Source organism: Nerophis ophidion, linkage group LG02, assembly GCF_033978795.1.
Source record: "Nerophis ophidion isolate RoL-2023_Sa linkage group LG02, RoL_Noph_v1.0, whole genome shotgun sequence".
Lineage (NCBI taxonomy): Eukaryota > Metazoa > Chordata > Actinopteri > Syngnathiformes > Syngnathidae > Nerophis > Nerophis ophidion.
Window position 1 is genome coordinate 86,712,693 of NC_084612.1, and position 23,736 is coordinate 86,736,428.

Here is a 23,736-nt window from a genome sequence, read left to right on the forward strand (position 1 = left end):
TCTTTTTTTGTGAAGAAATGTTTAGAATGAAGTTGATGAATCCAGATGGATCTCTATTACAATCCCCAAAGAGGGCACTTTAAGTTGATGATTACTTCTATGTGTAGAAATCTTTAATTTTAATTGAATCACTTGTTTATTTTTCAACAAGTTTTCAGTTATTTTTATATCTTTTTTACCAACTAGTTCAAGAAAGACCACTACAAATGAGCAATATTTTGCACTGTGATACAATTTAATAAATCAGAAACTGATGACGTAGTGTTGTATTTTACTTTTTTGTCTCTTTTTTTCACCCAAAAATGTTTTGCTCTGATTAGGGGGTACTTGAATTAAAAAATGTTCACAGGGGGTACATCACTGAAAAAAGGTTGAGAACCACTGATGTGAAAGACCACTTTAAATGATGTGTCTGACATTATTAAATGATGTAGAAGACGACATTAATGATGTGGCAGACTACTTTAAATGATGTGGCAGCTACTTTAAATGATGTAGAAGACGACATTAATGATGTGGCAGACTACTTTAAATGATGTGGCTGACCACATTGAATGATGTAGAAGACCATATTGAATGACGTGAAAGACCACAATAATGATGTGGAAGACCGCTTTAAAAGATGTGGGTGATCACTTTAAATGATGTGGCAGGCCACCTTAAATGATGTAGAAGACCATATTGAATGATGTTGGTGATCACTTTAAATGATGTGGCAGGCCACCTTAAATGATGTAGAAGACCATATTGAATGATGTGGGTGATCACTTTAAATGATGTGGCAGGCCACCTTAAATGATGTAGAAGACCATATTGAATGACGTGAAAGACCACAATAATGATGTGGAAGACCACTTTAAAAGATGTGGGTGATCACTTTAAATGATGTGGCAGGCCACCTTAAATGATGTAGAAGACCATATTGAATGACGTGAAAGACCATAATAATGATGTGGCAGACTACTTTAAATGATGTGGAAGACCACTTTAACTGATGTGTCTGACATTATTAAATGATGTAGAAGACGACATTAATGAAGTGGCAGACTACTTTAAATGATGTGTCAGACCACTTTAAATGATGTGTCTGACATTATTAAATGATGTAGAAGACGACATTAATGATGTGGCAGACTACTTTAAATGATGTGGCAGACTACTTTAAATGATGTGGCAGCTACTTTAAATGATGTGGCTGACCACATTGAATGATGTGGAAGACCACATTGAATGATGTGGGTGATCACTTTAAATGATGTGGCAGGCCACCTTAAATGATGTAGAAGACCATATTGAATGACGTGAAAGACCATAATAATGATGTGGAAGACCACTTTAAATGATGTGGGTGATCACTTTAAATGATGTGGCAGGCCACCTTAAATGATGTAGAAGACCATATTGAATGACGTGAAAGACCACAATAATGATGTGGAAGACCACTTTAAAAGATGTGGGTGATCACTTTAAATGATGTGGCAGGCCACTTTAAATGATGTAGAAGACGACATTAATGAAGTGGCAGACTACTTTAAATGATGTGTCAGACCACTTTAAATGATGTGTCTGACATTATTAAATGATGTAGAAGACGACATTAATGATGTGGCAGACTACTTTAAATGATGTGGCAGACTATTTTAAATGATGTGGCTGACATTATTAAATGATGTAGAAGACGACATTAATGTTGTGGCAGACTACTTTAAATGATGTGGCAGCTACTTTAAATGATGTGGCTGACCACATTGAATGATGTGGGTGATCACTTTAAATGATGTGGCAGGCCACATTAAATGATGTAGAAGACCATATTGAATGACGTGAAAGACCATAATAATGATGTGGAAGACCACTTTAAATGATGTGGAAGACCACTTTAACTGATGTGTCTGACATTATTAAATGATGTAGAAGACGACATTAATGAAGTGGCAGACTACTTTAAATGATGTGGCAGACATTATTAAATGATGTAGAAGACCAACTTAATGATGTGGCAGACTACTTTAAATGATGTGTCAGACCACTTTAAATGATGTGGCTGACATTATTAAATGATGTAGAAGACGACATTAATGATGTGGCAGACTACTTTAAATGATGTGGCAGCTACTTTAAATGATGTGGCTGACCACATTGAATGATGTGGAAGACCACATTGAATGATGTGGGTGATCACTTTAAATGATGTGGCAGGCCACCTTAAATGATGTAGAAGACCATATTGAATGACGTGAAAGACCATAATAATGATGTGGAAGACCACTTTAAATGATGTGGGTGATCACTTTAAATGATGTGGCAGGCCACCTTAAATGATGTAGAAGACCATATTGAATGACGTGAAAGACCACAATAATGATGTGGAAGACCACTTTAAATGATGTGGGTGATCACTTTAAATGATGTGGCAGGCCACCTTAAATGATGTAGAAGACCATATTGAATGACGTGAAAGACCACAATAATGATGTGGAAGACCACTTTAAAAGATGTGGGTGATCACTTTAAATGATGTGGCAGGCCACTTTAAATGATGTAGAAGACCATATTGAATGACGTGAAAGACCACAATAATGATGTAGAAGATCACTTTAGATGATGTGGAAGACCACAATAATGATGTGGAAGATCACTTTAAATGAAGTGGCTGACCATATTAATTGACATGGACGACCACATTAAATGATGTAGAAGACCACTTTAAATGTTGTGGAAGACCACATTAAATGATGTGGAAGACCACTTTAAATGATGTGTCTGACATTATTAAATGATGTAGAAGACGACATTAATGATGTGGCAGACTACTTTAAATGATGTGGCAGCTACTTTAAATGATGTGGCTGACCACATTGAATGATGTGGAAGACCACATTGAATGATGTGGGTGATCACTTTAAATGATGTGGCAGGCCACTTTAAATGATGTAGAAGACCATATTGAATGACGTGAAAGACCACAATAATGATGTAGAAGATCACTTTAGATGATGTGGAAGACCACAATAATGATGTGGAAGATCACTTAAAATGAAGTGGCTGACCATATTAATTGACATGGACGACCACATTAAATGATGTAGAAGACCACTTTAAATGTTGTGGAAGACCACATTGAAGGATGTGGAAGACCACATTAAATGATTTTGAAAACCAATTTAAATGATGTGGCTGACCACTATGAATGATGTGGCTGACCATATTAATTGACATGGACGACCACGTTAAATGATGTAGAAGACCACATTAAATGATGTGACGGATCACATTGAATGACATGGCAGGCCACTTTAAATAATGTAATGGGCCCCATTGAATGACATGGCGGGCCACAATAAATGATGTAGCAGACCACATTAAATGATGTGGCAGACCACATTGAATGACATGTCAGGCCAAATTAAATTATGTGACATGCCCCATTGAAGGATGTGGCGGGCCACCATGAATGAGATGGCAGACCATAATAAATGATGAGGTGGATCACATTAAATGACGTGACGGGCCACATTAAATATTGTGAAAGGCTCCATTGAATGACTTGGCAAAGCACATTGATTGACATAAAGTGATGCAGTTTGACACCTGTGTTCTTAGTCAGATTTTGGTGTATTAAATATATGATTGTTTGACATGTTTCATATCAATAGTGTTATGATGAAGATCATGTACACACAATATATTTGAATTACATCAAATGTTTTTCATCAACAATTAAAAATAAAAGTTTGTTCCCCGCTAGGTCAAAAGTCACAAAATGGACTAGGAGACCATGATGTCACAGCGTTGGGAGAAAATTATAGTGGTCCGATTAGGTTGCTGTGTGTTGTCATTTTACTACTTACGTATAAAATACTACACGGTCTAGCTCCAGCCTATCTTGCCGATTGTATTGTACCATATGTCCCGGCAAGAAATCTGCCTTCAAAAGACTCCGGCTTATTAGTGATTCCTAGAGCTCAAAAAAAGTCTGCGGGCTATAGAGCGTTTTCCGTTCGGGCTCCAGTACTCTGGAATGCCCTCCCGGTAACAGTTCGAGATGCTACCTCAGTAGAAGCATTTAAGTCTCATCTTAAAACTCATCTGTATACTCTAGCCTTTAAATAGACCTCCTTTTTAGACCAGTTGATCTGCCGCTTCTTTTCTTTCTCCTATGTCCCCCCCTCCCTTGTGGAGGGGGTCCGGTCCGATGACCATGGATGAAGTACTGACTGTCCAGAGTCGAGACCCAGGATGGACCGCTCGTCGGGACCCAGGATGGACCGCTCGCCTGTATCGGTTGGGGACATCTCTACGCTGCTGATCCGCTTGAGATGGTTTCCTGTGGACGGGACTCTCACTGCTGTCTTGGAGCCACTATGGATTGAACTTTCACAGTATCATGTTAGACCCGCTCGACATCCATTGCTTTCGGTCCCCTAGAGGGGGGGGGGTTGCCCACATCTGAGGTCCTCTCCAAGGTTTCTCATAGTCAGCATTGTCACTGGCGTCCCACTGGATGTGAATTCTCCCTGCCCACTGGGTGTGAGTTTTCCTTGCCCTTTTGTGGGTTCTTCCGAGGATGTTGTAGTCGTAATGATTTGTGCAGTCCTTTGAGACATTTGTGATTTGGGGCTATATAAATAAACATTGATTGATTGATTGATTTATATACTGGGGGAAATTGAGTTTATCAGGGGTTTGCTCTGATATGCTGTGATATATTAAGCAGCTTTTTTTTTTTTTTTTTTTTTTCTGCTGGATCATTGCTTATAAGTATTTCCTCCGTGACCTTCGCCCCTGTTCTGCTGCCATTTTCACCAAACCTGTTCTCCATCTTGGGTGCTCTCCACCACTCTTTGTCTGAGGAGGCGCTTGCTAAAGACGGGATGGTCCATCAGCGTGTACGAGGAGAAGCTGGCGCCGTTCTGCAACAGGAAGTCGGCAATCTCCTCGCTGCCTGCAATGCAAACACAACCTGTTGGAATCACGGAATGTTCTGGACCGGTGCCCGTGAGACCGTCACCTGCTTGTGCGGCGGCGTAGAGCGGCAGGCCGCTGATGACGGCGAAGTCGTCGCTTTGGACGGCGCAGTCCCTGGTGTCGGCGCCGTAGCGGCTGACCAGCATGCGGACCACGTCCGGGTGGCCCTGCTGGCACGAGGTGGCCAACATCCAGCTGAGAAGCTCGCTCCTGACACCTGAAGGCACCGCACGTCAGCTCTCAGGTCACATGACAGACTTGGAACACTTAACCCCTAACCTGGAGTTGAATCCAGCAGAACTTGCACCACGCTGCTGTGTCCGAAGTACGCCGCCACCATGGCCGGGTTCTGCTTGGACGGTTCTGATGGAACGCTGACGTGGGCCTCCTTCAGGAGGTAATGCACACCCTGCACGTCACCGTGCTGAGCGGCGACACACAGCAGACGTTCCTGCAGTGCACGCACAGGCTTAGCAAGCTGTCATAGAAACATATTGTGTGTGTGTGTGTGTGTGTGTGTGTATACACACCCCGTCCACACACTGCTCACCCGCGCTGCACTGCACGCAAGTGGCCCGCTGGATCAAGTCTCGTGCCACCTCCTCCTCACCCTCCTCGTACGCCCTCTGGATGTCCACGAGAGAGGGGGAGGGCCCCAGCACACCACCAGGGTCTGGACATGCACCTGGGAGGGACGACGCCTTGGCCCCCATCTCATGTCCGGGTCCTGAGAACCACATGAGAGAGAGAGAGAGCGAAGGAATGACGACAAGCAGGTCACATGATTTGTGGATTACAGGCCCAAATCACTGCAGCACGCACGCACGCACGCACGCACGCACGCACGCACGCACGCACGCACGCACGCACGCACGCACGCACGCACACACACACACACACACACACACACACACACACACACACACACACACACACACACACACACACACACACACACACACACACACACACGTGTGCACACAAGCTCCCATAAGATTCATCGTCCACTAGGGGGCAGAAGACATGTATAAAGAGAGTTTAACCAACTTCTTTCAGACCATCTCTTAAATCAGGCCTGGGCAATTATTTGGACTCGGGGGGGGGGCACTTTCAGAGAGAAAAATGTGCCTGGGGGCTGGTTATTTATTTCTAGGAACACTAATACAAAACCTCACAATGTGTGATTGAATGCTAAAAACGTTATGACAGACCGCCTTAAAAAAACGTAACGGAATTTGAAATTGTTCTATGAACGATAAAATACTGAATATTGACAAATATGAACGCGAAGGGTACAAAATAAACCCACCTACAATCTGATACATGTGATATATCACTAAGCTTTAGAACTTTGTTGTGAGAATCTCCTTCCGTTGTCGGTGGAAACGCGTTCCGCCCACAGTTTTGTGCCTCGTCTGAGCTGCTGTGACGTAGATTACCATAGTAACTACAAACCCCGTTTCCATATGATGTTAGATGTAAATATAAACAGAATACAATGATTTGCCATCCTCTTTCAACTCATATTCAATTGAATGCACTACAAAGACAAAATATTTGATGTTCAAACTCATAAACGTTATCTTTTTTGCAAATAATAACTAACTTAGAATTTCATGGCTGCAACATGTGCCAAAGTAGTTGGGAAAGGGCATGTTCACCACTGTGTTACGTCACCTTTTCTTTTAACAACACTCAAATGTTTAGGAACTGAGGAAACTGTTGTAATTGTTGAAGCTTTGAAAGTGGAATTCTTTCCCATTCTTGATTTATGTAGAGCTTCAGTCGTTCAACAGTCCGGGGTCTCCGCTGTCGTATTTTACGCTTCATAATGTGCCACACATTTTTGATGGGAAACAGGTCTGGACTGCAGGCGGGCCAGGGAAGTAAGCGCACTCTTTTCTTTTTTTTGAAGCCACACTGTTGTAACACATGCTGAATATGGCTTGGCATTGTCTTGCTGAAATAAGCAGGAGCGTCCATGAAAAAGACGGCGCTTAGATGGCAGCATATGTTGTTCCAAAACCTGTAAGTACCTTTCAGCCTTCACAGTTGTGTAAGTTACCCATGCCATGGGCACTAATGCACCCCCATACCCTCACAGATGCTGGCTTTTGAACTTTGCGTCGATAACAGTCTGGATGGTTCGCTTCCCCTTTGGTCCGGATGACACGATTTGGAATATTTCCAAAAACAATTTGAAATGTGGTCCCCTCAGACCATGGAACACTTTTCCACTTTGCATCAGTCCATATTAGATGATTTCGGGCCCAGAGAAGCCGGCGGCGTTTCTGGATGTTGTTGATAAATGGCTTTCGCTTTGCATAGTAGAGCTTGAACTTGCACTTACAGATGTAGCGACCAACTGTATTTAGTGACAGTGGTTTTTTGAAGTGTTCCTGAGCCCATGTGGTGATATCCTTTAGAGATTGATGTCGGGTTTTGATACAGCGCCGTTTGAGGGATCGAAGGTCACGGTCATTCAATGTTGGTTTCCGGCCATGCCGCTCACGTGGAGTGATTTCTCCAGATTCCCTGAACCTTTTGATGATATTATGGACCGTAGATGTTGAAATCCCTAAATTTCTTGCAATTGCACTTTGAGAAACGTTGTTCTTAAACTGTTTGAATATTTGCTCACGCAGTTGTGGACAAAGGGGTGTACCTCGCCCCATCCTTTCTTGTGAAAGACTGAGTATTTTTGGGGAAACTGTTTTTATACCCAATCATGGCACCCACCTGTTCCCAATTAGCCTGCACACCTGTGGGATGTTCCAAATAAGTGTTTGATGAGCCTTCCTCAACTTTATCAGTATTTATTGCCACCTTTCCCAACTTCTCTGTCACGTGTTGCTGGCATCAAATTCTAAAGTTAATGATTATTTGCAAAAAAAAAAAAAGTTTATCCGTTTGAACATCAAATATGTCGTCTTTGTAGCATATTCAACTGAATATGGCTTGAAAATGATTTGCAAATCATTGTATTCTGTTTATATTTACATCGAACACAATTTCCCGACTCATATCAATCAATCAATCAATGTTTACTTATATAGCCCTAAATCACTAGTGTCTCAAAGGGCTGCACAAACCACCACGACATCCTCGGTAGGCCCACATAAGGGCAAGGAAAACTCACACCCAGTGGGACGTCGGTGACAATGATGACTATGAGAACCTTGGAGAGGAGGAAAGCAATGGATGTCGAGCGGGTCTAACATGATACTGTGAAAGTTCAATCCATAATGGACCCAACACAGTCGCGAGAGTCCAGTCCAAAGCGGATCCAACACAGCAGCGAGAGTCCCGTTCACAGCGGAGCCAGCAGGAAACCATCCCAAGAGGAGGCTGATCAGCAGCGCAGAGATGTCCCCAGCCGATACACAGGCGAGCAGTACATGGCCACCGGATCGGACCGGACTCCCTCCACAAAGGAGAGTGGGACATAGAAGAAAAAGAAGAGAAACGGCAGATCAACTGGTCTGAAAAGGGAGTCTATTTAAAGGCTAGAGCATACAAATGAGTTTTAAGGTGAGACTTAAATGCTTCTACTGAGGTAGCATCTCATATGGAAACGGGGTTTGTACCATTTACACAACGTGCCAACTTCACTGGTTTTGGGTTTTGTAGGAAAACGATCATAAAAGGACCCCTTTAAGGAAGAGGAAACGAGAGGTTAGTGGGTCAGTCAGTGAAACCCACTTCCTGTCAGTGAACGATTTAATGGAGGCGGAGAAAATATTACATGCAACCGCCACATCGGCACACACCTTGACTCCGCCCCCAGCCCGTTTACAACCAACAGTCACCACGGGAGGAGACCACGCTGGCCCCCCCTCTTTTCTGTTCTGCGTCGCACGACCGCTGACATTCGATACCCACCACCCATCTCTCAAAATCAATAGTGTGCTTTCCAGCCATCACAAAACAATGGTGACCCATGAAGAAACATCAGCACCGGACCGACTTTGGACCAGAAGATTGGGAAGCGAAGCATACAACAACGAATGATGATCCCGAGAACCCAGGCGTCCTACAATCTGTCCTGCTTTTGAATCTGGACGACATCATCGTCGTTGGCAGCCGCACTGTGCTCACCAACCTGCAGACGCACGCACCGCTCTTCATCGTCATCTCATGCCAGTCCACCGCTCTCAGCTTCCATTCAGCCTCCAACATCCGGAAAGAAGCCAACACACTAAACAGGAGGAGGTAGTGTAACCGGAGGAGGAGTTGGAGGGGGGGGGGATGAGGGGGAGCGGCCTTGTTTGTCTGAGAGCTTCTAGAAGGACACGCCCTGGCTAAATTGTTAGTTTAGCACTAGAGCGTTTTCCGTTCGGGCTCCAGTACTCTGGAATGCCCTCCCGGTAACAGTTCGAGATGCTACCTCAGTAGAAGCATTTAAGTCTCACCTTAAAACTCATTTGTATACTCTAGCCTTTAAATAGACTCCCTTTTTAGACCAGTTGATCTGACGCTTCTTTTCTTTCTCCTATGTCCCCCCCTCCCTTGTGGAGGGGGTCCGGTCCGATGACCATGGATGAAGTACTGGCTGTCCAGAGTCGAGACCCAGGATGGACCGCTCGCCTGTGTATCGGTTGGGGACATCTCTACGCTGCTGATCCGCCTCCGCTTGAGATGGTTTCCTGTGGACGGGACTCTCGCTGCTGTCTTGGAGCCACTATGGATTGAACTTTCACAGTATCATGTTAGACCCGCTCGACATCCATTGCTTTCGGTCCCCTAGAGGGGGGGAAGTGGCCCAATCTGAGGTCCTCTCCAAGGTTTCTCATAGTCAGCATTGTCACTGGCGTCCCACTGGATGTGAATTCTCCCTGCCCACTGGGTGTGAGTTTTCCTTGCCCTTTTGTGGGTTCTTCCGAGGATGTTGTAGTCGTAATGATTTGTGCAGTCCTTTGAGACATTTGTGATTTGGGGCTATATAAATAAACATTGATGGATTGATTGATTGAACACCGGACACACGGGAAAATGTTTTGTTTGACCAAAAGTGTTACAAACTCTTCAATCAGCGCATAGACCAGGGGTGTCCAAAGTGCGGCCCGCGGGCCATTTGCGGCCCGCAGCTAATCGTTTACCGGCCCGCCACGCATTCTGCAAAAATTGCAAAATTGATAGTATTGCGAAAATAAAAAAATAAAAATATTAAAAAAAAAGTGGAATGAGGTGAAATCTAATGAGAAAAAGTGGCTATGTTCCAATCCAATCCATCCATCCATCCATTTTCTACCGCTTATTCCCTTTTGGGGTCGCGGGGGGAACTGGCGCATATCTCAGCTACAATCGGGCGGAAGGCGGGGTACACCCTGGACAAGTCGCTTCACGGTGGCAGAGGGGTTAGTGCATCTGCCTCACAATACGAAGGTCCTGCAGTCCTGGGTTCAAATCCAGGCTCGGGATCTTTCTGTGTGGAGTTTGCATGTTCTCCCCGTCCATTTATGTTGACAAAAAGCTGCCATGCGGGCAGTTTTTTTTTGTTCCTTTTGTCTTTATTTTCTTTTTTTTTTTATTGCTCAAAAAAAAAAAAAAAGACAAAAAAATCTATGGTATAATGCATTATTACTTAAAAATTATCACTTTAAAATGTTTTATGTGGAATACCAAAATGGATACATGGATGATACAGCAGAGGATTGGGAGAATGTCATGTGGTCAGATGAAACCAAAATAGAACTTTTTGGTATAAACTCAACTCGTCGTGTTTGCAGGAAAACGAATACTGAGTTGCATCCCAAGAACACCACACCTACTGTGAAGCATGGGGGTGCAAACATCATGCTTTGGGGCTGTTTTTCTGCTAAGGGGACAGGACGATTGATCCGTGTTAAGGAAAGAATGAATGGGGCCATGTATCGTGAGATTTGGAGCCAAAACCTTCCATCAGTGAGAATGGTTGACGAAATACTTATTTTCCACCATAATTTACAAATAAATAATTTAAAATTCCTACAATGTGAATTCCTGGATTTTTATTTTCACATTCTGTCTCTCACAGTACGGTATTAGCTTTCACTGTTATGCTGATGACACCCAACTCTACATGCCCCTAAAGCTGACCAACACGCCGGATTGTAGTCAGTTGGAGGCGTGTCTTAATGAAATTAAACAATGGATGTCCGCTAACTTTTTGCAACTTAATGCCAAAAAAACGGAAATGCTGATTATCGGTCCTGCTAGACACCGACCTCTATTTAATAATACAACTTTAACATTTGACAACCAAATAACAAAACAAGGTGACTCTGTAAAAAATCTGGGTATTATCTTTGACCCAACTCTCTCCTTTGAGTCACACATTAAAAGCGTTACTAAAACGGCCTTCTTTCATCTCCGTAATATCGCAAAAATTCGCTCCATTTTGTCCACTAAAGACGCCGAGATCATTATCCATGCGTTTGTTACGTCTCGCCTCGACTACTGTAACGTATTATTTTCGGGTCTCCCCATGTCTAGCATTAAAAGATTACAGTTGGTACAAAATGCGGCTGCTAGACTTTTGACAAGAACAAGAAAGTTTGATCACATTACACCTGTACTGGCTCACCTGCACTGGCTTCCTGTGCACTTAAGATGTGACTTTAAGGTTTTACTACTTACGCATAAAATACTACACGGTCTAGCTCCATCCTATCTTGCCGATTGTATTGTACCATATGTCCCGGCAAGAAATCTGCGTTCAAAAGACTCCGGCTTATTAGTGATTCCTAGAGCCCAAAAAAAGTCTGCGGGCTATAGAGTGTTTTCCGTTCGGGCTCCAGTACTCTGGAATGCCCTCCCGGTAACAGTTCGAGATGCTACCTCAGTAGAAGCATTTAAGTCTCATCTTAAAACTCATCCGTATACTCTAGCCTTTAAATAGACCTCCTTTTTAGACCAGTTGATCTGCCGCTTCTTTTCTTTCTCCTATGTCCCCCCCTCCCTTGTGGAGGGGGTCCGGTCCGATGACCATGGATGAAGTACTGGCTGTCCAGAGTTGAGACCCAGGATGGACCGCTCGCCTGTATCGGTTGGGGACATCTCTACGCTGCTGATCCGCTTGAGATGGTTTCCTGTGGACGGGACTCTCACTGCTGTCTTGGAGCCACTATGGATTGAACTTTCACAGTATCATGTTAGACCCGCTCGACATCCATTGCTTTCGGTCCCCTAGAGGGGGGGGGGTTGCCCACATCTGAGGTCCTCTCCAAGGTTTCTCATAGTCAGCATTGTCACTGGCGTCCCACTGGATGTGAATTCTCCCTGCCCACTGGGTGTGAGTTTTCCTTGCCCTTTTGTGGGTTCTTCCGAGGATGTTGTAGTCGTAATGATTTGTGCAGTCCTTTGAGACATTTGTGATTTGGGGCTATATAAATAAACATTGATTGATTGATTGACAGTTGAAGTGTACCTATGATGGAAATGACAGACCTCTGTCATCATTTTAAGCGGGAGAACTTGCACAATCGCTGGCTGACTAAATCCTTTTTTGCCCCACTGTATGTTGAAAACGTTTAACAAATCATTGAATTCTGTTTTTATTTACTATTTACACAACGTGCCAACTTCACTGGTTTTGTGGTTTTTAGAACACTTATGAACTCTGCTTAAAAATCTCTGTCCAGCGCTCCTCAGATATGTGAATTGTGAATGTGAATTATATTTATATAGCGTTTTTCTCAAGTGACTCAAAGCGCTTTACATAGTGACGCCCAATATCTAAGTTACATTTAAACCAGTGTGGGTGGCACTGGGAGCAGGTGGGTAAAGTGTCTTGCCCAAGGACACAACGGCAGTAACTAGGATGGCGGAAGCGGGAATCGAACCTGCAACCCTCAAGTTGCTGGCACGGCCACTCTACCAACCGAGCTAGGGTCACTCTTACGTCTCTGGGCTTAATTTCTAAATCTGACTGTAAGTACTTGATTGCTGTCTTTGTTTGGCGCCAGTTTCACTTCCTTTTTCAGAGTCAAAATAAAAGAATGCCGGCACTTACGGCTCGGTGCGGCCATGTCGGCGTTCTGCGCGCAGGACATCCGTGCTGCGCTCGCCGACGCCGATCACAGGGGAAGACTCGATCGGTCACCTGCAGAAAAACAGGACAAACTCACACCACATTGGTTGTTGCACTTCATGATCGGGTCAAGGCTTAATCAGTCAACATAAAGCCATTCGGAGGTGTGTCCATATGGTATCTGGGCACTGCTATGATGTGCTGTGATGTATTAATCAGTCCACAGTGCTGGGCTGACGTGATTAAGATAACGATGATGTGTGTTTGACGTTGAAATGTATCTTGACCGTCGCAAAGAACAATCAGCTCGGCGGGGTTTAGGTCACACAAGTCTTAAGCCAAGTGATGGAGAGTTGTGTGAGGGGGGAGTAAAATGGAGGGTTCCCTCATGTGGTTGATTGGTGTACTGCAGACAGAAATGCTGTAGATGCCTCAACTTAAACTTTACTCTGGAATGCCCTCCCGGTAACAGTTCGAGATGCCACCTCAGTAGAAGCATTTAAGTCTCACCTTAAAACTCATTTGTATACTCTAGCCTTTAAATAGACTCCCTTTTTAGACCAGTTGATCTGCCGTTTCTTTTCTTTTTCTTCTATGTCCCACTCTCCTTTGTGGAGGGGGTCCGGTCCGATCCGGTGGCCATGTACTGCTTGCCTGTGTATCGGCTGGGGACATCTCTGCGCTGCTGATCCGCCTCCGCTTGGGATGGTTTCCTGCTGGCTCCGCTGTGAACGGGACTCTCGCTGCTGTGTTGGATCCGCTTTGGACTGGACTCTCGCGACTGTGTTGGATCCATTATGGATTGAACTTTCACAATATCATGTTAGACCCGCTCAACATCCATTGCTTTCCTCCTCTCCAAGGTTCTCATAGTCATCATTGTCACCGACGTCCCACTGGGTGTGAGTTTTCCTTGCCCTTATGTGGGCCTACCGAGGATGTCGTAGTGGTTTGTGCAGCCCTTTGAGACACTAGTGATTTAGGGCTATATAAGTAAACATTGATTGATTGATTGATTGATTGATTGTTTACATGCTTTTTTTTTTTTCCTCTCTTTGATATTTGGGCTTATTGGACTCTAATTAGAATAAAAACTAAGAATTATATTTTTATATGATGTACTTACACTGCAAAAAGTCAGTGTTCTAAAACAAGGGGAAAAAAAGAATTAGAGGTATTTTGCAAACCCCGTTTCCATACGAGTTGAGAAATTGTGTTGGATGTAAATACAAACGGAATACATCCATCCATCCATTTTCTACCGATTATTCCCTTTTGGGCTCGCGGGGGGCGCTGGCGCCCATCTCAGCTACAATCGGGCGGAAGGCGGTGTACACCCTGGACAAGTCGCCACCTCATCGCAGGGCCAACACAGATAGACGGACAACATTCACACTCACATTCACACACTAGGGCCAATTTAGTGTTGCCAATCAACCTATCCCCAGGTGCATGTCTTTGGAGGTGGGAGGAAGCCGGAGTACCCGGAGGGAACCCACGCAGTCACGGGGAGAACATGCAAACTTGGAATTGAACCCAGGACTACAGGAACTTCGTATTGTGAGGCAAACGCACTAACCCCTCTGCCACCGTGAAGCCCGATTTGCAAATCCTTTTCAACCCATATTCAGTTGAATATGCTACAACGACAACATATTTGATTTTCAAACTCATAAATTTTATTTAGTTTTTTGCAAATAATAATAAGCTTAGAATTTCATGGCTGCAACACGTGCCAAAGTAGTTGGGAAAGGGCATGTTCACCACTGTGTTACATCACCTTTTCTTTTAACAACACTCAATAAATGTTTGGGAACTGAGGAAACTAATTGTTGAAGCTTTGAAAGTGGAATTCTTTCCCATTCTTGTTTTATGTAGAGCTTCAGTCCTTCAACAGTCCGGGGTCTCCGCTGTCCTATTTTACGCTTCATAATGCGCCACATTTTCCATGGGAGACAGGTCTGGACTGCAGGCGAGCCAGGAAAGTACCCGCACTCTTTTTTAACAAAGCCACGCTGTTTTAACACGTGCTGAATGTGGCTTGGCATTGTCTTGCTGAAATAAGCAGGGGCGTCCATGAAAAAGACGGCGCTAAGATGGCATCATATGTTGTTCCAAAACCTGTATGTACCTTTCAGCATTAATGGTGCCTTCACAGATGTGTAAGTTACCCATGCCTTGGGCACTAATGCACCCCCATAATTTTGTCATAATTTTGACAAGTAAAAATTTTGATTATTATCATGACAATGCCAACATTTTTACGTTTTCTTAAAAAATTGTGACTTTTGTTGAGTAAAATTACGACTGTTTTTATAGAATGAATTTTGTCATAATAAGTGAAGATTCCAATTATTATTATAACAATGCCTTGTGATGAGGTGGCGATTTGTCCAGGGTGTACGCCGCCTTCCGCCCGAATGCAGCTGAGGTAAGCACCAGCACCCCCCGCCACCCCAAAGGGGAATAAGCGGTAGGAAATGGATGGATGGATGGATAGTTGTATTTTTTTACATTCTATTCTAATGTTTTTCATAAAATATTTCCGATTACTTTTTAATGCAAAATGGTGACATTTGTCATATAAAATTCAGACTTTTATTACAATATCGCCAATTTTTTTTGGGGATGTTCTTGTAAAAATTGTGACATTTTTTAGGTAAAATTATGACTCTTGTCATAATTTTGCCATGTAAAAATTTTGATTATTATCATGACAATGATTGTTAAGATTTCTTATTAAATTGTGACTTTTGTCTACTCTTTTTATAGAATGACTTTTGTCATAATTTTGCCAAGTTAAAATTCCAATTATTATTATAACAATGCCCTGCGATGAGGTGGCGACTTGTCCAGGGTGTACGCCGCCTTCCGCTCGATTGTAGCTGAGGTAAGCACCAGCGCCCCCCGCCACCCCGAAGGGGAATAAGCGGTAGGAAATGGATGGATGGATGGATGGTTGTATTTTTTTACATTCTATTCTAATGTTTTTCATGGAATATTTTCGATTACTTTTTAATGCAAAATGGTGACATTTGTCATATAAAATTCAGACTTTTATTACAATATCGCCAATTTTTTGGGGGGATGTTCTTGTAAAAATTGTGACATTTTTTAGGTAAAATTATGACTTCTGTCATAATTTTGCCATGTAAAAATTTTGATTATCATGACAATGCCAACATTGTTAAGATTTCTTATTAAACTGTGACTTTTGTCTACTCTTTTCATAGAATGACTTTTGTCATAATTTTGCCAAGTGAAAATTCCAATTGTTATTATAACAATGCCCTGCGATGAGGTAGCGACTTGTCCAAGGTGTAAACCCGCCTTCCGCACGATTGTAGCTGAGATAGGCACCCGCGCCCCCCGCCACCCCAAAGGGGAATAAGCGGTAGGAAATGGATGGATGGATGGATAGTTGTATTTTTTTACATTCTATTCTAATGTTTTTCATGGAATATTTTCGATTACTTTTTAATGCAAAATGGTGACATTTGTCATATAAAATTCCGAATTTTATCACAATATCGACACTTTTTTTTCGATGTTCTTGTAAAATTGTGACATTTTTTGGGTAAAATTATGACTTTTGTCATAATTTTGCCATGTAAAAATTTTGATTATTATCATGACAATGCCAACATTGTTAAGATTTCTTATTAAACTGTGACTTTTGTCTACTCTTTTCATAGAATGACTTTTGTCATAATTTTGCCAAGTGAAAATTCCAATTGTTATTATAACAATGCCCTGCGATGAGGTAGCGACTTGTCCAAGGTGTAAACCCGCCTTCCGCACGATTGTAGCTGAGATAGGCACCCGCGCCCCCCGCCACCCCAAAGGGGAATAAGCGGTAGGAAATGGATGGATGGATGGATAGTTGTATTTTTTTACATTCTATTCTAATGTTTTTCATGGAATATTTTCGATTACTTTTTAATGCAAAATGGTGACATTTGTCATATAAAATTCCGAATTTTATCACAATATCGACACTTTTTTTTCGATGTTCTTGTAAAATTGTGACATTTTTTGGGTAAAATTATGACTTTTGTCATAATTTTGCCATGTAAAAATTTTGATTATTATCATGACAATGCCAACATTGTTAAGATTTCTTATTAAACTGTGACTTTTGTCGACTCTTTTTATAGAATTACTTTTGTCATAATTTTGCCAAGTGAAAATTCCAATTATTATTATAACAATGCCCTGCGAGGAGGTGGCGACTTGTCCAAGGTGTAAACCCACCTTCCGCACGATTGTAGCTGAGATAGGCACCAGCGCCCCCCGCCACCCCAAAGGGGAATAAGCGGTAGGAAATGGATGGATGGATGGATAGTTGTATTTTTTTACATTCTATTCTAATGTTTTTCATAAAATATTTCCGATTACTTTTTAATGCAAAATGGTGACATTTGTCATATAAAATTCAGACTTTTATTACAATATCGCCAATTTTTTTTTGGATGTTCTTGTAAAAATTGTGACATTTTTTAGGTAAAATTATGACTCTTGTCATAATTTTGCCATGTAAAAATTTGGATTATTATCATGACAATGATTGTTAAGATTTCTTATTAAATTGTGACTTTTGTCTACTCTTTTTATAGAATTACTTTTGTCATAATTTTGCCAAGTGAAAATTCCAATTATTATTATAACAATGCCCTGCGATGAGGTAGCGACTTGTCCAAGGTGTAAACCCGCCTTCCGCACGATTGTAGCTGAGGTAAGCACCAGCGCCCCCCGCCACCCCAAAGGGGAATAAGCGGTAGGAAATGGATGGATGGATGGATAGTTGTATTTTTTTACATTCTATTCTAATGTTTTTCATAAAATATTTCCGATTACTTTTTAATGCAAAATGGTGACATTTGTCATATAAAATTCAGACTTTTATTACAATATCGCCAATTTTTTTTTGGATGTTCTTGTAAAAATTGTGACATTTTTTAGGTAAAATTATGACTCTTGTCATAATTTTGCCATGTAAAAATTTGGATTATTATCATGACAATGATTGTTAAGATTTCTTATTAAATTGTGACTTTTGTCTACTCTTTTTATAGAATTACTTTTGTCATAATTTTGCCAAGTGAAAATTCCAATTATTATTATAACAATGCCCTGCGATGAGGTAGCGACTTGTCCAAGGTGTAAACCCGCCTTCCGCACGATTGTAGCTGAGGTAAGCACCAGCGCCCCCCGCCACCCCAAAGGGGAATAAGCGGTAGGAAATGGATGGATGGATGATAGTTGTATTTTTTTACATTCTATTCTAATGTTTTTCATAAAATATTTCCGATGACTTTTTAATGCAAAATGGTGACATTTGTCATATAAAATTCAGACTTTTATTACAATATTGACAATTTTTTTGGGATGTTCTTGTAAAAATTGTGACATTTTTTAGGTAAAATTATGACTTTTGTCATAATTTTGCCAAGTATAAAATTTGATGATTATCATAAAAATGCCAACATTTTTAAGATTTCTTATTAAATTGTGACTTTTGTCGACTCTTTTTATAGAATGACTTTTGTCATAATTTTGCCAAGTGGAATTTCCAATTCTTATTATAACAATGCCCTGCGAGGAGGTGGCGACTTGTCCAGGGTGTACGCCGCCTTCCGCTCGATTGTAGCTGAGGTAAGCACCAGCGCCCCCCGCCACCCCAAAGGGGAATAAGCGGTAGGAAATGGATGGATGGATGGATAGTTGTATTTTTTTACATTCTATTCTAATGTTTTTCATAAAATATTTCCGATTACTTTTTAATGCAAAATGGTGACATTTGTCATATAAAATTCAGACTTTTATTACAATATCGCCAATTTTTTGGGGGATGTTCTTGTAAAATTGTGACATTTTTTAGGTAAAATTATGACTTTTGTCATAATTTTGCCAGGTAAAAATGTTGATTATTATCATGACAATGCCAACATTGTTAAAATTTCTTATTAAATTGTGACTTTTGTCTACTCTTTTCATAGAATGACTTTTGTCATAATTTTGCCAAGTGAAAATTCCAATTGTTATTATAACAATGCCCTGCGATGAGGTAGCGACTTGTCCAAGGTGTAAACCCGCCTTCCGCAAGATTGTAGCTGAGGTAAGCACCAGCGCCCCCCGCCACCCCAAAGGGGAATAAGCGGTAGGAAATGGATGGATGGATGGATAGTTGTATTTTTTTACATTCTATTCTAATGTTTTTCATAAAATATTTCCGATTACTTTTTAATGCAAAATGGTGACATTTGTCATATAAAATTCAGACTTTTATTACAATATCGCCAATTTTTTGGGGGGATGTTCTTGTAAAAATTGTGACATTTTTTAGGTAAAATTATGACTCTTGTCATAATTTTGCCATGTAAAAATTTTGATTATTATCATGACAATGATTGTTAAGATTTCTTATTAAATTGTGACTTTTGTCTACTCTTTTTATAGAATGACTTTTGTCATAATTTTGCCAAGTGAAAATTCCAATTGTTATTATAACAATGCCCTGCGATGAGGTAGCGACTTGTCCAAGGTGTAAACCCGCCTTCCGCACGATTGTAGCTGAGGTAAGCACCAGCGCCCCCCGCCACCCCAAAGGGGAATAAGCGGTAGGAAATGGATGGATGGATGGATAGTTGTATTTTTTTACATTCTTTTCTAATGTTTTTCATAAAATATTTCCGATTACTTTTTAATGCAAAATGGTGACATTTGTCATATAAAATTCAGACTTTTATCACAATTTCGCCAATTTTTTTGGGGATGTTCTAGTAAAAATTCTGACATTTTTTAGGTAAAATTATGACTTTTGTCATAATTTTGCCATGTAAAAATTTTGATTATCATGACAATGCCAACATTGTTAAGATTTCTTATTAAATTGTGACTTTTGTCTACTCTTTTCATAGAATGACTTTTGTCATAATTTTGCCAAGTGAAAATTCCAATTATTATTATAACAATGCCCTGCGATGAGGTAGCGACTTGTCCAAGGTGTAAACCCGCCTTCCGCACGATTGTAGCTGAGGTAAGCACCAGCGCCCCCCGCCACCCCAAAGGGGAATAAGCGGTAGGAAATGGATGGATGGATGGATAGTTGTATTTTTTTACATTCTATTCTAATGTTTTTCATAAAATATTTTCGATTACTTATTAATGCAAAATGGTGACATTTGTCATATAAAATTCAGACTTTTATTACAATATCGCCAATTTTTTTTGGGGATGTTCTTGTAAAAATTGTGACATTTTTTAGGTAAAATTATGACTCTTGTCATAATTTTGCCATGTAAAAATTTTGATTATTATCATGACAATGATTGTTAAGATTTCTTATTAAACCGTGACTTTTGTCTACTCTTTTTATAGAATGACTTTTGTCATAATTTTGCCAAGTGAAAATTCCAATTATTATTATAACAATGCCCTGCGATGAGGTAGCGACTTGTCCAGGGTGTACGCCGCCTTCCGCTCGATTGTAGCTGAGGTAAGCACCAGCGCCCCCCGCCACCCCAAAGGGGAATAAGCGGCAGGAAATGGATGGATGGATGGATAGTTGTATTTTTTTACATTCTATTCTAATGTTTTTCATAAAATATTTCCGATGACTTTTTAATGCAAAATGGTGACATTTGTCATATAAAATTCAGACTTTTATTACAATATCGCCAATTTTTTTGGGGATGTTCTTGTAAAAATTGTGACATTTTTTAGGTAAAATTATGACTCTTGTCATAATTTTGCCATGTAAAAATTTGGATTATTATCATGACAATGATTGTTAAGATTTCTTATTAAATTGTGACTTTTGTCTACTCTTTTTATAGAATGACTTTTGTCATAATTTTGCCAAGTGAAAATTCCAATTATTATTATAACAATGCCCTGCGATGAGGTAGCGACTTGTCCAGGGTGTACGCCGCCTTCCGCTCGATTGTAGCTGAGGTAAGCACCAGCGCCCCCCGCGACCCCAAAGGGGAATAAGCGGTAGGAAATGGATGGATGGATGGATGGATAGTTGTATTTTTTTACATTCTATTCTAATGTTTTTCATAAAATATTTCCGATTACTTTTTAATGCAAAATGGTGACATTTGTCATATAAAATTCAGACTTTTATTACAATATCGCCAATTTTTTTTGGGATGTTCTTGTAAAAATTGTGACATTTTTTAGGTAAAATTATGACTCTTGTCATAATTTTGCCATGTAAAAATTTTTATTATTATCATGACAATGATTGTTAAAATTTCTTATTAAATTGTGACTTTTGTCTACTCTTTTTATAGAATGACTTTTGTCATAATTTTGCCAAGTGAAAATTCCAATTATTATTATAACAATGCCCTGCGAGGAGGTAGCGACTTGTCCAGGGTGTACGCCGCCTTCCGCACGATTGTAGCTGAGGTAAGCACCAGCGCCCCCCGCCACCCCAAAGGGGAATAAGCGGTAGGAAATGGATGGATGGATGGATAGTTGTATTTTTTTACATTCTATTCTAATGTTTTTCATGGAATATTTTCGATTACTTTTTAATGCAAAATGGTGACATTTGTCATATAAAATTCAGACTTTTATTACAATATCGCCAATTTTTGGGGGGATGTTCTTGTAAAAATTGTGACATTTTTTAGGTAAAATTATGACTCTTGTCATAATTTTGCCATGTAAAAATTTTGATTATCATGACAATGCCAACATTGTTAAGATTTCTTATTAAATTGTGACTTTTGTCTACTCTTTTTATAGAATGACTTTTGTCATAATTTTGCCAAGTGAAAATTCCAATTATTATTATAACAATGCCCTGCGAGGAGGGGGCGACTTGTCCAAGGTGTAAACCAGCCCCCCGCCACCCCAAAGGGGAATAAGCGGTAGGAAATGGATGGATGGATCATCAAAAACGTGACCGATTGTGCCGCCAACTTGGCCAAGCACTGCTAGTCGATAACACCCGCCAAGGACATTAATATAAAAGGCAGACATTTATCCGTGAAATGTAGAGGAGCTGCTGATGGTGTGTTTGACGGAGAAGCAGCAGGAAGGAGAGACAGTAGGAGTCCACTCCAAAGTAAATGCATACATTTCAATGAGAGGCTTTGAGGCGCTGTCGTAATTTACAGTTTCTCATTTTGTTTACATATATCGCACTTTGTGGACGCTCGCTCGGTTGAATGTGTGGATGCAGACTTTCCACAATAAAAGCATCACTCATTGACTTTAAAATAGACGACGACATGACTCAGTGTTTCCCGGGTAGAAGTTACTGCACATAAACACATGGTGCTTCTCTTATTTTCCCCCGGAAATGAGACGTTCAATGACAGCGATTGGTGCGGTGACATATTTTGCAGTTCAATAACATCCATCCATTTCCTACCGCTTATTCCCTTTTTGGGTTGCTGGTGCCTATCTCAGCTACAATGGGGCGGAAGGCGGCGTACACCCTGGACACGTCGCAACCTCATCGCAGCAGTTCAATAACAAACACTGACGAAACTAAATAATATTTAAACATTTCTATACAGGATGCAACAGTGTTTAATGTATTTAAATGTTGGAAGGAACAGGAAATGTGACATAATGTCGTGAAATGTGATAACTTTGTCGTTGCACTTTTCAAATTAGGTGTTTTGCCCTGGTGATGCCTTCACGTACCCCCTTCTGTCGTAAAGTTGGAAAAGTCACTCACCGGGCGGCATCGCGGACACTTTGGTCCCTTTTAGGCGACTCGACGTGGAAGTTTGACGAGGAAAAAGACACGTTCATGTTCCACGCGAATGATTTAATGCCAGCCGAGTGACTTCCTGCTTCTCTGGCGCTAACTTTGCAATTAGCACAGATGCTAGCCGGAAACCTGGTCGCTTCCGGAAATCTCTTTCAGAGTAAGAGAATTCCGGAAGCTATCTATCGGAACGCATTTTAAAGTAAGCACACGACACTTTACAGAACTGTAACAGTACACACGGCTTTCTTTCTTATATTTGAGAGTTTATTTAAATATCAAACTAGTTCAAGACATATAGACACAAGCATGTTTAACAGCACATGTAAAAGTGATTTATGTTTTTACTTTATGTCTGTGTTACCGTTTTTACTGATACAAATAGTATGGTTTAAGACAGGGGTGTCCAAAATGGGGGGGCATTTAAAAATAATTAAAAAATAAACATAAAAAAAGTGGAAGAAAAACAACAAACCGGTAAAAAGGTCATGAAAAAAGTCGTAATGTCGACTCCAATAACACAAAAGCTGCCACGCAGGCTTTTTTTTTTTCAGTGCTCAAAAAATAATAATGAATCAAAATCAACGTTGTGATGAATTATGGATTTTTTAATTATTTCTGAGAGAATGTTTTGGCAAAAATAATCAAGTTTTTTTTTTTACAAAAGTACATAAAACAAACAAAAAACATGAATACATATTTTAAACTTGTAAGTAAGGAATAGACCAGAAGTTAATCTAACAAAGTAATAAAAAGTATGATTTATTTTTAACCTAAGAATTTTAGTGGGATTTTTTTTTTTTTAACTGTCATTGCTCAAAAACTAATATTGATTTAAAATCAATGTTATTATGAATTATTGACCCTTTCAAGGCTCCAAGTCCTTTATATCCAATCTTTCGCTTTGAAAATCTTAATGGGGAAAATATTGCCTACAGCATTTTGGGGTTCGGCCATAAAGAGCTGAATTTTGACAAAAATAGCATAAAACATAAAAAATATATATATATATATATATATA

General features: G+C 40.7%; 1 protein-coding gene across 3 annotated transcripts in view; it reads right to left on the minus strand.

Annotated features, from left to right (window-relative positions):
* lrrk1 (leucine-rich repeat kinase 1) overlaps positions 1-22,835 on the minus strand; it is a 111,456-nt gene extending 88,621 nt beyond the window's left edge. For 2 of the 3 annotated variants that reach the window (XM_061893119.1, XM_061893111.1), the window contains exons 1-6: positions 22,683-22,835; positions 12,962-13,051; positions 5,499-5,695; positions 5,248-5,419; positions 5,012-5,185; positions 4,812-4,945 (exon numbers count right to left, since the gene is read on the minus strand). In XM_061893119.1, coding sequence (XP_061749103.1) covers positions 4,812-4,945; positions 5,012-5,185; positions 5,248-5,419; positions 5,499-5,695; positions 12,962-13,001 — 717 coding nt within the window. In that variant the 5' untranslated portion in view covers positions 13,002-13,051; positions 22,683-22,835. The remainder of the gene's footprint in view (positions 1-4,811; positions 4,946-5,011; positions 5,186-5,247; positions 5,420-5,498; positions 5,696-12,961; positions 13,052-22,682) is intronic. The other variant, XM_061893125.1, reaches the window with a different exon arrangement.
* Positions 22,836-23,736: the final 901 nt, after the last annotated feature.